Raw genomic sequence first — 13,555 nt, forward strand, 5'->3', positions numbered from 1 at the left:
GTCCCACCATTTCCATGCTTCCTCTTTCCCTCCCCAAAACAAATAAGCTTACATACAAACAGGACAAAGGGTATAGAAATCAAAAACATCAACAGATGGGAATAAACCAAAGAAAAAAGGAAAGGAAAAAAGAAAAAGAACCAAACAGTACAATTAAAAAAAAAACTCTTGCTTCCATTTCTTGGAGTTCATTTTGGTAAGTATCATTTTAAATGATCATAAAGGAAATGTACTCATTACCTGACTTATGTAACTGTATCCCCTCTGTACATCACTTTTACAGTAAAATTGTTTTAAAAATTTAAAGAAAAGGATGTAGTTTTTATGTTTCTGCTGCTTTTTCTGGCACATTCTCATCAAACCATTCTTCATTGTTTATTTAGAGCTTATAAGCATATACTCTGCACAGTAATATATCTCTTTCCTGTATTTTCTTTTTTTTTAGTGGTATGAGGTATGAACTCAGGGGTTTGTGCTTGCTAGGCTGGCACTCTACAACGTAGGTCATGCCTCCAATAGAATTAAATATTCTGCCTAGACTGACCTTGAACTGTGATCCTCTAGACTATAGGCTCTTGAGTAGTTAGGAATACATGCATGAGTCACTGGTACCTGGTTGTTTTCAATTTTTAAACTTGTTTTACTCTTCAATATACCATCGGTTCCCATATTATTTTGGAAGAATAAACAGAAATGCCATTTGATTTATTCTCCTTAGAATTATAAATTTCATAAAGGAAGAAATCCTACTTTATAAATATAAATGAACAAAAATTGCTGACTTTTGCTATGACTTTTTATATGCCAAATAGCAGACTGCTTAAGGCACACACTATACAAAACAATCTGCTTTATAAACCTTATGGAATCCTAAAATCTTTTTTCGAGAGTTGAAGAGGAGGCTCAGGGAGGTTAAACAGTTTGCCAAAAGAAGGTCACATAGGTGACCTTCAATGTCCAGTTCTGTATATTCCTAAGCAGAGAGACCATAGTTTTAAAATAAACCAGTGAAAGTTACTAGGCAAGAGTACTTTTTTTTAACTTCATAGAGTTTTATAACAACTTTCTGTTAAATTTTCAGTCTTCAAGGTACTGATACTATTCTGTTTGTCAGTGCAATAAGTAAACAATGACAGCAATTTCCCTCATCACAAAGGGTATAATATTCTTGGAAAAATTCTTCTGACATAAAATGATTTTTTTTAATGAGGTACCCTATCTGCCCAAATCTCAATATTCAGATATTTAAAAAGTTAGCATTCAGTTTTCAATTTCAAAGTGTTTTGGAGGAATTATCTCCTATAGCCCTGACCACTGTTTGGAACAGAGAAGAATGAGAGGAACAGCAAGGACTTTAGAAGGTGAGCAAAGCACAGGCTAGTGTAGGGCTCCGCCTCCCAGTGCTGCTGGGACACTTGTTAAGAAAGCAAAGTTTGCCAGGTGCCAGTGGCTCAGGCCTGAAATCCTAGCTACTCAGGAGGCTGAGATCTGAGGATCACGGTTGAAAGCCAGCCCAGGCAGAAAAGTTCATGAGACTCTTATCTCCAATTAACTACCAGAAAACCAGAAGTGGTGCTGTGGCTCAAGTGGTAGAGCGCTTGCCTTGATCTGAAGAGCACCAGGGATAGCACCCAAGCCCAGAGTTCAAGCCCCACGACTGACAAAAAAAAAGAAAGGAAAGTTTACTGGCAAGGTGTTTTCTGTTGTAGACAAGATTATACTGAAAACTTCCCTATTGTTGAACTCATAACTGAACTCTTAAGTCTTATCTGTGGTCTCCTTCTTGTTATTCCAGTTAAGTAGAGCAACAGTGTATGAAGGAGTAGGGTAGAAAAAGAAAATTACCCATCCCATTTAAGTATGTGTGTGTGCTTGAGTACGTGTCTGTGAGCATTCTTTCTACAGATGCTTCCCTTTTGAATTTATCTATTTATTTTACATACTGTGAGGCCAATTCTCAACCATACAAAAACTACTGAGTGAAAGCTGAGGATCAAATGCCCAGTCTGCAGGCAGACATCCCCAGCCTGTAATACGTCATTACTAACTCCTAACCACTGAAGCAAGACTTCGTGGTTGTCCAGAAATTTAAAACTTTTTAGAAAATTTGTTTTAACAGTGAGATGAATACCACAGGAACCAGATGATTTGCTAAACACACAAAGACAATGTAGTAAAAAAAAATTTTTTTTAATGTATTTGCTTTCCTTATCTCATCCTAAAAAGGATTTCAGGAGGTCAAGGAATCGTAAGAGAAATATAAATTCTGGGCTTAGCTAAAATTCCATGGTTTTCTACATAGCACTGATTCAATTGTTATTCATTTGTGTCGATTCAAACCACCACATTAAAATAATTGAGAGGCATGACTCTAACTAGTGCTGCACTAGTTAATTAGAAAAACCTACTATGCTTCCATGCCTAGAGAACAAAAATCAGAGAGCCACACATAGAACAAAAAGACACTTAAACACTACTTTGGAGGCTAGTCTGTCAAAAGTTCTTTTTGCTGTTTGGAGATGATATCCTACCCGGTAAGGGCAAGCTTTGGTAAGCTGGAATTCACCAGTTGTGAAATTAACCATCTGCATATCGGTGCCAAACCTACAAAGAAAAACCCAAATATTCAAAATAGCATTCAATCTGACAATGAAGAGTTAATATCTCCCATTTGTGCACATATATATTTACACACACATTCATATTCTCTCTTTCTCCTTCTCCTACTTGGTCCTTTGGCTACTCTATCTTGGCCCCATTCCACACTTACCCATACCTGGCATACACTAAGTACTCAATAAATGTTATTTAATGAATGACTTGGGTGGCAACAGATGTAAAGAAATATACAATGTCAAAAGTTTTAAATAGAAAGCAGGGTTTTTCCCTCAAAATAGCTCACAGCTACAGAACCTGAAAGGATAAACTACCAAAAGTCACTTTATTTCCCAAAACACCTGGTAGTGTCTGAAGACATTTTTGGTAGTCATGGCTGTTAAGTCCTACTAGCCTCTAATAGCAAAAGCCAAGGATGCTTCTAAACTTCCTTCAATATTCAAGACAGCCTCCCTGTCCCAGTATCTTCTGGTCCAAAATGTTAATGATGCTGAGGTTGAGAAACCCTGAGATCAAAGGATGTCTTCCTTTGATTATAAAAAAATAGTATATAACAGATATGAACAAATAGTCTAGATTAGGATATACTATAAAACTCTTGCCACCCATCCATCCACCCATCCACCCATCCATCCATCAGGTTCAACTAAGTTATGCAAGCTGCTCTCAAATCCTGCCTCCTTGAGTTGCTAAGATGATTGGTGTGCATCCCAACACTTATCTTTTAACTTGTTTCTTATGCCTAACTTAAGAAAAGAACATTTTGTTGCATGATAGAGCCAACACAGTAACAGTGAATGAAAGCATCTTCCATCAAATCATGTGTATTCAGGGGACAGGTACCCAGATTCATACATCAAAAGCCCAGGAGACAGAACTACAGGATTTTCACATTCTGAAGGTTAACAGTCTGGGTTGCCCACCCTGCCTTATCAGTCTTCCTACCATTTGTGCAGCAGGCGCACTGCAGCTTCGGGCTTTGGGTACAAGGAAAGAGGTAGGAGCTGCAAGGAGACTGGCAGAGAAGATGGGTTCCTCACCATGAAGTACTTCACCTAGACATGGGGAAAAGAGTGTTCAGAGAGTGAACAGCATAGTATCCTCCTGAGGTAGTCCTACTATAAAATCACGACTAGGATCTAATCAGAAGGAACCACCACAAAGCTTTGAAAACAAATGGCCTGCACTCTGCAAAAACCTCTGTGAAACTAGGGGTGTAAGCTCAATGAAAGAGCACATAGTACACACACACACAAAAAAGGGATATGCCATGAAAGGCAGAGACAGGTTGGGGGAGACTTAAAATATAGTGAGATCCTAGGCTGATCTTGATCTAAGAAAAAAAAACCAAAACTTACAAGTAAGGCATTAAGTTTGTTGGAAAAACTTGAACACAAAATGTAAAATCAGGGGCTGGGAAGGTGGCTCAGTGGTAGAGTGCTTGCCTTGTATGCATGAGGCCCTGGGTTCGATTCCTCAGCACCACATAAGCAAACAGAAAAAAGCCGGAAGTGGCGCTGTGGCTCAAGTGGTAGAGCACTAGCCTTGAGCTGAAGAGCTGAGGGACAGTGACCAGGCCCAGAGTTCAGGTCCCATGACTGGACCCAAAAAAAAAAAAAAAAGTAAATCAGGTAGCAACATTGTAATAAATATTTCATTTCCTGGTTTTGATAATTATGTTCTAGCTATATAGAAAATTTCTCTTGCTCATAAATAATTGCCAGTGAAACAGATGAAGCAGCCCAAGGACACTTTCAATGGTTCAAAAAAGTATGTGTATCTGGAGTGACAGGAAATGACCTAAAAGTGTGGCAAACACTATACAGCAAGGAATCTTGGTAAACAGCAATTGGGAACAGTTGATATTACTCTTTTCTCTATTGCTTCAAAACAAAATATTAAGAAAAAAAAAGCATCCCTAGGGTATCATCCTAAGGAAGCTCAATGAGCACTGGCTAAGATGCATATTTAACTCTGAGCATGTGTGATGCAGTTTGCCATTATGAGACATAAATGAATGCCCACTAATGGTATCTCATTCCCTGTGCCCTCATTCTGCCACCCTGGCTAGACAGAGATGCACATATAAGGAAGGAAGCCAACACATTAAGTCAACTGATAGATGGAGCCCCAGTTCCTAATGGTATCACAGAGCAACCTGGTTCCCCCTGGGCGTATTTCTTCTGAGCGTCTCCTTATGACACCAAGCCTCATTCACTTAAGCCAAGAATTTTTCCTGCCTGTTGTTCAAAATTTTAACTCACACATTTATTTAAGAACTTCCTATCAATTCAGCACTTCTTTATCTAGTGACTTTTCAGTCTGCTCAAGAGTTTCACTTGCCATTTTGTTCTTTAGACACCTCCCCAATTCAAAATGTCCTAATGACACATGGGTGTGTTTGGTCTGAAATAATATCCCTGAGTGGAAATATTCTGGCAGTTTGAAAAGGCCAAGAGATGGAATGCCCCTGACCAAAAGGATGATGAGACACAGTATCTTATCCTCACCACACTGCTCTTGAGGGCAGTTGCGCTGAAGTTTATCACAAGGCCAGGCTCTGCAACTAAACGCGGCAAATATGAAACAAAGGATTCCAATTCCTTGGATTTCTTCAAATGAGCAAACTGAGCCACTCCTAAAACATTCCTCCTGGATAGGTGATAAAGAAAGAAAAGATTATGATAAATAGTTTTGACATTTTATAAATGAGAAATCACTGAATACCATTCTTCCTCAAAGGAACAAGGGCTACCGGGGAAGAGAAAATGTTAGGAAGCACTCTAAGGTGCTGGGGGCATAGCTCAGAGCTAGAACACATGCTGAACAAGCAGGAGACACCAAATATGATCTATAGCACCCCCCAAAAAAGCTCTGACTCTAGAACAGTCTGTTGTCCTGAAAAAGCTAAGAATTGCTCAGAGAATGATGACAACATATAAAAGCCACACAAGCCACCCTCTCAAGGCACCCACACTAGACTTAGGACAATTTGTCATCAACAACAGTAATTATGATAACATAATACAACACACTAAGAAACTATAGTGATATTTTTAAGAAGGCTTTTAACAAATTATGTATTAGTAAATGTAGAATGAAAGAAATCACTAGAAATTTTACCATTTTGTAGCCATTAGTCTAACAGGTAATTCAAACAAGGATTACCCATGAATGCTAAAACCACTGAGTGAAACATTCTTAGGAAACAATAAATGTATATGACATAAAAAAAATATCAGCAGGGAGCCAGTCGCTCACACCTGTAATCCTAGCTTTTCAGGTAGCTGAAATCTGGAGAATTGTGGTTCAAGGCCAGGCAGAAAAGTCTGTGAGACTCCACCTCCAAAATAACCAGCAAAAAGTCAGGCAGGAAATGTGGCTAAAGAAGTAGTGGTACCGAGTGCCCATGGCTCATGCCTGTAGTCCTAGCTACTCAAGTAGGAAGCTGAGAGCTTAGGATCAAGGTTCAAAGCCAGCCAGGGCAGGAAAACTAACCACCAGAAAACCAGAAGTGGTGCTGTGGCTCAAATGGTAGAGCGCTAGCCTTGAGCTGAAGAGCTGAGGGACACAGAACTGAGGCCCAGAGTTCAAGCCCCACAACCAAAAAAAAAGTAAGTGTAAGAGTTCAAACTCCACAAATGCAGCATTGGTACTCACTGGATACTATGTTAAAATGAACTATACAACTTGTGGGTAGGGATAAGAAGGAAAAACTGGGAGAGAATGAAGGAAGGGGTGACACTGTTCATAAAGAAAGGTATTCATTACCTGACTTATGTAACTATAACCCTTGAATATCACCTTTATAATAACACGAAAAAAAATTTAAAAGACTATAACCCCTCTGTACATCACCTTTATAATAACATTAAAAAAAAAAAAGAGTTCAAACACCAGTACCAGTACTGCCACAAACAACAACAATAAAAAACAAACCCATAAAAACACAACACACATAGGTACAACAAATATTTAACTCAACCAGGGAAAATCTATTTTTTTGGTGCTGGTCCTGAGGCTTAAAGCTCAGGCCTGGGCTCTGTTTCTGAGCTTTGTTTGGCTCAAGGCTGGCACTCAACTACTTGAGCCACCACACCACTTCCAGCTTTTTCTGACTAAGTTTTAGTGGAGATGAGTCTCATAGACTTTCCTACCCAGTCTGGCTTTGAACCACAATCCTCAGATCTTAGCCTCCTGAGTAGCTACAATTATAGGTATGAGCCACTAGCATCCAACTGACCAGGGAATTCTTAATGCAGATAACAAAATTATATCATCAATGAGATTGTTAGGTGTACAATGACAGTATAGATCCATACAAGAGAATATCCTCCCTAAGAAACAACTAATTCATAAAAGAAAAAGTACTTACAACTTATTTTCAAGTGACTTAGCAAAAAAAAAAAAAAAATTGAGTGTAAGTCGGGCATTGCTGGCTAATGTCTATACTCCTACCTACTCAGGAGGCTGTGATGTGAGGATCATGACTCAAAGCCAGCCTGGGCAGGAAAGTTCATGAGACTCTTATCACTAATTAACTACCAAAAAGCTTGACCGGATCTGTCTCAAGTGGCAGAACTGCAGCCTTGAGGAAAAAAGCCTAGGGACAGTGACTAGGCCCTGAGTTCAAGCCCCAGGACTGGACGGGCATACACAAAAAAAAGTGAGTATACTCATAAACTGAGTTGAGTTGAAACCACTTTGTACAACTACTGAATGAGCCAGGCTAGATAGGTAACAATACTGATCACTAAAAATTAGGAATGTAATTTCAAAAAAAGTTCTGGGTAATAGTCTTTCCCAACAGGAAAATAAAAGATGAAAACTTTGACTGGGCTGAGAGGGCAGAGGCAGTCCTTTCAGACTTACCTGCAGACATCACCATTTTTGTATTTCTTCCATCGTTCATACAATTTACTTGCAAGTTCAGAATCCATGCTCCAGGTAGACTGGTCCAGAGAAAGGCTCTTGTCCCAATTAGGATTTTCTAAAAGTTAGATCAGATTTCTATATTAGATTTACTGGAAGTACAATTCAGTAAGTAAAATAATGCTGCTGACTCTTCTGGCTTCTCAAACTGAGAGCACTACACAGTAAAATTCTATCTCTTTCCCTGAGCTGCTCTACTAAAGTCCCTCTAACTCCACGGCAAATGATAGATCAAATTAAACATGTAAAAAGCAAAACTAAATGGATCATATGAAGGTTGTAACATAAAAGACATGGCTCATGAATACAGCCTGAAACAAGTCAATATTTGCAACATTTCTCACAGCTTTAAATCTAAAATACAAAACTATTTTCTATGTAAATGTCGATCTTTATCTTGGAAATCTTCAACCAAAATTCCAATGAGAGAGGGGGACTAGAGGCGGATCCTGGACAAGTGCATGAACTAACCAAAATTCAGGGGAAAACAAACCCCAAACAACCTATAAATCATTTCTGTATCAACACCATGACCTTCAGTCACTCAAGCCACTTAGTACCTCTTAATGAGATGTACGTGTACCTATTAAGTCTGCACATACAATTCCAAATTTCCTAACTTATAAGTCCACTTTTTCACACAAAGATCAGAAAATTTCCATTTTTCCTAGATTCAAGTCTACTATAATGACCAAACAGTATTTTTTTAAAAAAAAGATCTCTTAACAAAGATTTAAGCTACTGAAACCAAGAGGGCACTATTTACATAAGTACACTGGAGGATTTATAACTATTTCAGGTCATTCTGTCCATGACTATGCTTCCAAACAGAATATGACACAAGTACTCTAAGAGAATCAATTATTTCATCTAAAAATGTTAATTTCACTCACTGTTTCCCATTCCCCCCCACCAAACTGGAGTTCTACAGAAAGCCTAAAAGCAAAACACTTACCTGCTTTTGATTTTCCCATGAAATAATGCATGCCACAATGTGCTATCACTTCAAAACCCAGACTCCCTTCCTAGATTAAAAAGTAATATATAAATAACTTAAAGCACAACACTCAACATAAAAATCCTAACACACAAAAATATGAAGCCTCTACTTCAGTGAAACTCACTTTTAACTAAAAGCCAAACAAGAATTTGTTTCCTTAATCATTGAATCCAAAGAAATCTGAGCTGCCTCTCACTACAGTAGATTCTGTACAATCATCAATGCCCATAATGACAAGCCCTGGATCCACAAGACACCACACTGCCATGTTAATTAAAGATTGATCCCTCTTAGGACATTCCCAGTGGTTTTGTTTTCAGATTGTTTGTTTTACAGTGTGCATTCTAATCCTCAGATTCCAGTGTATGCGAATTCCTACCTACCCCAAACACTGAATGCCTATTTGCATTGTGGAGAATGTACACTTGTTACTTCACTTGCTTCTGGAGCCTGGCCTCTAATCCCTCCCACGGTCACTCTTCATATATGCATCTCTTGACTGGAAAAGGGAACTTTTAAAGAAATCTCCCCTATTCAAAATAGATAAATATGGTTACGTTTTGTTGTGTTTGATTTTCAGTGTGTTCTACCTTCATACTTAACAGCTAACTATGAGGCATTTCTAATTATGAAACATCAACAGTAAGTGAGAAAAATAATAAAGATGGTTGCATGAATGTTTCGAAGAGAAAGTTAAAACCCACTGTTACACAGAATAGCTTTGAGCAAAAGGAAGTAATAATAACCAAATAAAAAGAAATACATATTAAGAAAAATGAGATAGGTTTAAGATAATCTAAATAAAACACAATTTGTCCAGATTTTAGAAAGCTTTCTCTTATGGACTCTTTCAGGCTTAAGACTTGGCTCACAAACAAATCACTTAAAGACGTATAACTAAAACATTTAACAATCTCCAATGTATTTGAAATCATTACAAGTTAATGTTAAAAGCTCAACCATGTCTGCTATAGCAGCAAACACTCTTCACTTTAAAACTGCTGGAAAGTAAGAGCTGGCCCTGCTCAGTGGTAGAGTACTTGACTAAATGGCTGTAAGGCCCTGAAATTGATACCTAGCATTAAAAAAAAAATACCTTTCAAATTAAATGAAAATGAAACTGATTATTCCATTTGTAGTGCTTTACTTCATGTGCGTGCATGCGTGCGTGTGTGTGCGCACACATATATATGCATGCATGCATGCGCCAGTCCTGGGGCTTGAACTCAGGGCCTGGGCACTGTTCCTAAGCTTCTTTTGCTCAAGAGTTACCCCTTGAGCCACAGCTCTACTTCAGGCCTTTTGGTAGTTAAGTGGAGTAACAGTCATGTACTTTGCTGACTAGGCTGGCTTATAACCACAATGCTCAGATCTCAGCTTCCTGAGTAGCTAGGATTATGGATATGAGCCATCAGCACTTGGTAGTAGTATTTTTCTTTAAAAAGTAATTTCAAATTACTTTATGAAAAATAAAAATAGCACATTTCCAAACAGAGTTCCACATGTAAACAAATGTATCATCTAAGACTGGCTTGGGATTATCCATTTTTTTAGACACCCTTAAGAATATAAATGCAACCCAATTAATAAAACCTAAACACCATATAAAGTGCTATTAAAATTGTAACACACATACAGTGTTGTAAACAATACCTTGGTTGGTGCTGAGAAAATGTGCAGAGGTATTGCAAAAATGGCACCTATGTTTGTTGTCAAAAATACATTGGTAAACAGATTTATGGTAATGTCTTTAACAGCAAGTTTCAAAGAAAATATATTCCAACAGCCTGGAGGTAGAAATAAAGGGCCAGTGAAATTCAGAATCTAAAAAGAAAAGAAGCAAGAAAGATTACTTTTCCTAACACTAAAAATGACTAAGATCATTATAGACTATGATGATGCTAAGGTTCTGCTACACATGAAGAAGCCTAATTCAATCTCAATTAGTTCCAGGCCAAAGACTATTATTGTAGAAATAATATATTCTAAATACTTAATATGATCCTATTTTATACTTTACAAAATTTTGAAGTCTATTTTTACTAAATATAATCTTTTAGTACAAATCATATGACATTTTTTAATAATGGTAAGAATATTTTTAATCAATATATTGCTAACCATTTGAGATCCATGAACAATAGTTGAGTGAGAAAGGGAGCTACAGGGAAGGGGAAGGCATGAATAAACAAGAATACAGGTTTCCTATAATTCTAAAAGTGCTTTAAAATTAGAAGTCAAAATTAATTTCTACTGATATTCATTCCATAGCATTCAACTTTAGACAAAGCTTTAGACAACTTTAGACAAATGGGCTAAAACTTAAGAGAAAAATATCGTATGTATGTATATATATACCTTTAAAATGTGTTTGGTCTCCCTGGAAACAAACACATCCTTTAATACAACACCATAGTCAAAATAGTTGAGGTACCATATTGACCACCCCCTTGATGAGTTCTCATGACCCTGTAGGAGAAACTGGGCTGCAGAAGTTTCCACTCTGAAATACCTGCAAACAAAAGGCATACAGACAATCACCCCACATAAAGAAGCAGTCCACTCTCACAGGAGCTTCCAAGTGCAAAAAGGAGAGCAGTGTAAAACCTTATCAAGGTTTGGATCACTTCATCACCTTCTGGTTCACACTCATATTGAAGGCCAGGTCACGATCAAGGTATTTGCAGAGGCCATGGGACAAAACCAGGACCAGAACAACTCATGAAACTCAGAGAACACATGAGCATTTCTTTCCAAACACATGGCTGCCTGGTGTGGAGTTTATTTTATTACTCTAATTGTTTAATTCTCTCTTCCCATTCTGCTACGAAAGCTTTCATGTGCTAATGCACAGGTGGCAAGTCCAGAAAGAAAATTATTATATAAAGTCAGGACATCATGCTAAGTTGGTTTGCTTGGTTTGGTACTCTACCACTTATATCACACCCCCAGCCCAGTTTTCTTTTGGTTATTTTGAAGATGGAATCTAGTTGACTTTTCTGCCTGGGCTGATTTTTTACTGCAGTCCTCTAGTTCTTGGGTCTTCTGAGTAGCTAAGATTACAGGCGTAAGCCACCAATGTCTGGCTCCTATCAATTACATTTTGAAAATGTAAGGATGAAAACCTCAGGATTTCAGGGAAAGTGGAATGAACTTACCCCTGAATTACTGGAGAGGCAAGACATGAGTTTAGTGTTGGAATGTTTTTTTTCTTCACAACTTCTGTAACTTTACCATCACATGATGTAGCTGCTGTAGGTATAAAGAAATAAATGTCATGCATAAGCACTTTCAATTTCACTAAGATTAAACAAAAAAAGATACAGACTATTCACTTTTCAGTCTCTACTAAATTAGTGAAGGAACCATATGTGGAGGATACTTTCTCTAACACTTCCAATCCGCCTTTCTTCTTGACTAGCTTGTTGCCAATCATCTGGCATCTGTTATCTATATTCCTCCTCTCCCCCTTTTAAACCACACTCTCAATTTTTTCTTGGAGGTGGGGAGGGCTACAAGTCAATACCATGTTGATTTTCTGCACATAGAACAAAGTCCTAACATTAAAGACAAAAGTAAAACTCAAAAGCTCACTGGTGAAGTAACAAAAGCATGTGGAGAAGTAAGTGTGGAAGAACGAATGGAACTTAAAAAAATAAACATGGGAAGCTGGGCGCTTGTAATCCTAGCTACTCAGGAGGCAGAGATTTGAGGATCGCAGTTTGAAGCTAGCCTGGGCAGCAAAGTCCTTGAGACTTTTTTTTTTCCTTTTCTTAAATTTTTTTTTTGGTTGGTTGTGGGGCCTAAACTCTGGGCCTGGACACTGTCTCTCAGCTAGCACCCTACCACTTGAGCCACAGCATCACTTCCGGTTTTTTCTTCTTATATGGTGGTGAGGAATCAAACCCAAGGCCTCATGCATGTAAGGCAAGCACTCTACCACTGAGCCACCTTTCCAGCCAGTCTTTGAGTCTCTTATCTCCAATTAACCACCAGAAAACAGGAAGTGGCACTATGGTTCAAGTGGTAGAGCGCTTGCCATAAGCTGAGAGCTCAGGGACAGCACCCAGACCCAGAATTCAAGTCTCCTGACCCCCCTCCCCCAAAAGAAAGTGGGAATGTATTTCAAAATACTATTGATTAATTCAAAATAATGTTTTCCTTGATGTAGGTCATATAATTAAACTACTCGTGTTGAATTCTTTTTTTTTTTTTTTTTGGTCCGGTCGTGGGGCCTGAACTCTGGGCCCTGGGCACTGTCCCTCAGCCCTTCAGCTCAAGGCTAGCACTCTACCTCTTGAGCCACAGCGCCACTTCCGGCTTTTTTCTTTTTGCTTATGTGGTGCTGAGGAATCGAACCCAGGGCCTCAGGCATGCAAGGCAAGTGCTCTACCACTGAGCTACCTTCCCAGCCCCTTGTGTTGAATTCTTAACTGTCATGCTTTTTAAAAAATACATCTAGGGCTGGGAAGGTGGCTCAGTGGCAGAGTGCTTGCCTTGCATGCATGAGGCCTTGGGTTCGATTCTTCACCACCACGTAAGCAGAAAAAGCCATTAAGTGGTGCTGTGGCTCAAGTTGTAGAGCACTAGCTTTGAGCTGAGGAACAGTGCCCAGGCCCAGAGTTCAGGCCCCATGACCAACCAAAATAAATACATAAATAAAAAGTACATATAGATCAAAAACAAAATTCAAATACTAACAAAAAATATATAAAACTAAGTCAACTTTTTACCCCTGACTTACCAACCACCTCAGAAAAAACAGCAGTACCTTAGGTTCCTTCCAGTGTTGTATGTATAGTTGAGTATACACACAACACTCCCCAGTCCCTTTTTTTAGGCCAGTTCTGGGGTTTGATTTCAGGCCTGGGTTCTGTCCCTGAGCTTTTTTGCTCAAGGATAGGGCTCTAACCACTTGAGCCACAGCTCCACTTCCAGCTTTTGCTGGTAACTGAAAATAAGAATCTCATAGACTTTCCTACCTGGGCTAGTTTTGAACTGTGATCC

At 38.6% G+C, this 13,555-nt stretch overlaps 1 protein-coding gene across 7 annotated transcripts in view; it reads right to left on the bottom strand.

Annotated features, from left to right (window-relative positions):
* The window catches only part of Tmem131l (transmembrane 131 like), a 127,146-nt gene that overhangs the window by 32,959 nt on the left and 80,632 nt on the right, over positions 1-13,555 (bottom strand). For 6 of the 7 annotated variants that reach the window (XM_042701731.1, XM_042701736.1, XM_042701732.1 and 3 more), the window contains 8 exons: positions 11,707-11,800; positions 10,907-11,060; positions 10,202-10,372; positions 8,504-8,573; positions 7,489-7,606; positions 5,127-5,268; positions 3,562-3,671; positions 2,532-2,604 (listed from right to left, as the gene is read on the bottom strand). In XM_042701731.1, the coding sequence (XP_042557665.1) occupies positions 2,532-2,604; positions 3,562-3,671; positions 5,127-5,268; positions 7,489-7,606; positions 8,504-8,573; positions 10,202-10,372; positions 10,907-11,060; positions 11,707-11,800 (932 nt within the window). The remainder of the gene's footprint in view (positions 1-2,531; positions 2,605-3,561; positions 3,672-5,126; positions 5,269-7,488; positions 7,607-8,503; positions 8,574-10,201; positions 10,373-10,906; positions 11,061-11,706; positions 11,801-13,555) is intronic. The other variant, XM_042701734.1, reaches the window with a different exon arrangement.

Source organism: Dipodomys spectabilis, unplaced genomic scaffold (genome assembly GCF_019054845.1).
Source record: "Dipodomys spectabilis isolate Male_0828 unplaced genomic scaffold, ASM1905484v1 ptg000297l, whole genome shotgun sequence".
Lineage (NCBI taxonomy): Eukaryota > Metazoa > Chordata > Mammalia > Rodentia > Heteromyidae > Dipodomys > Dipodomys spectabilis.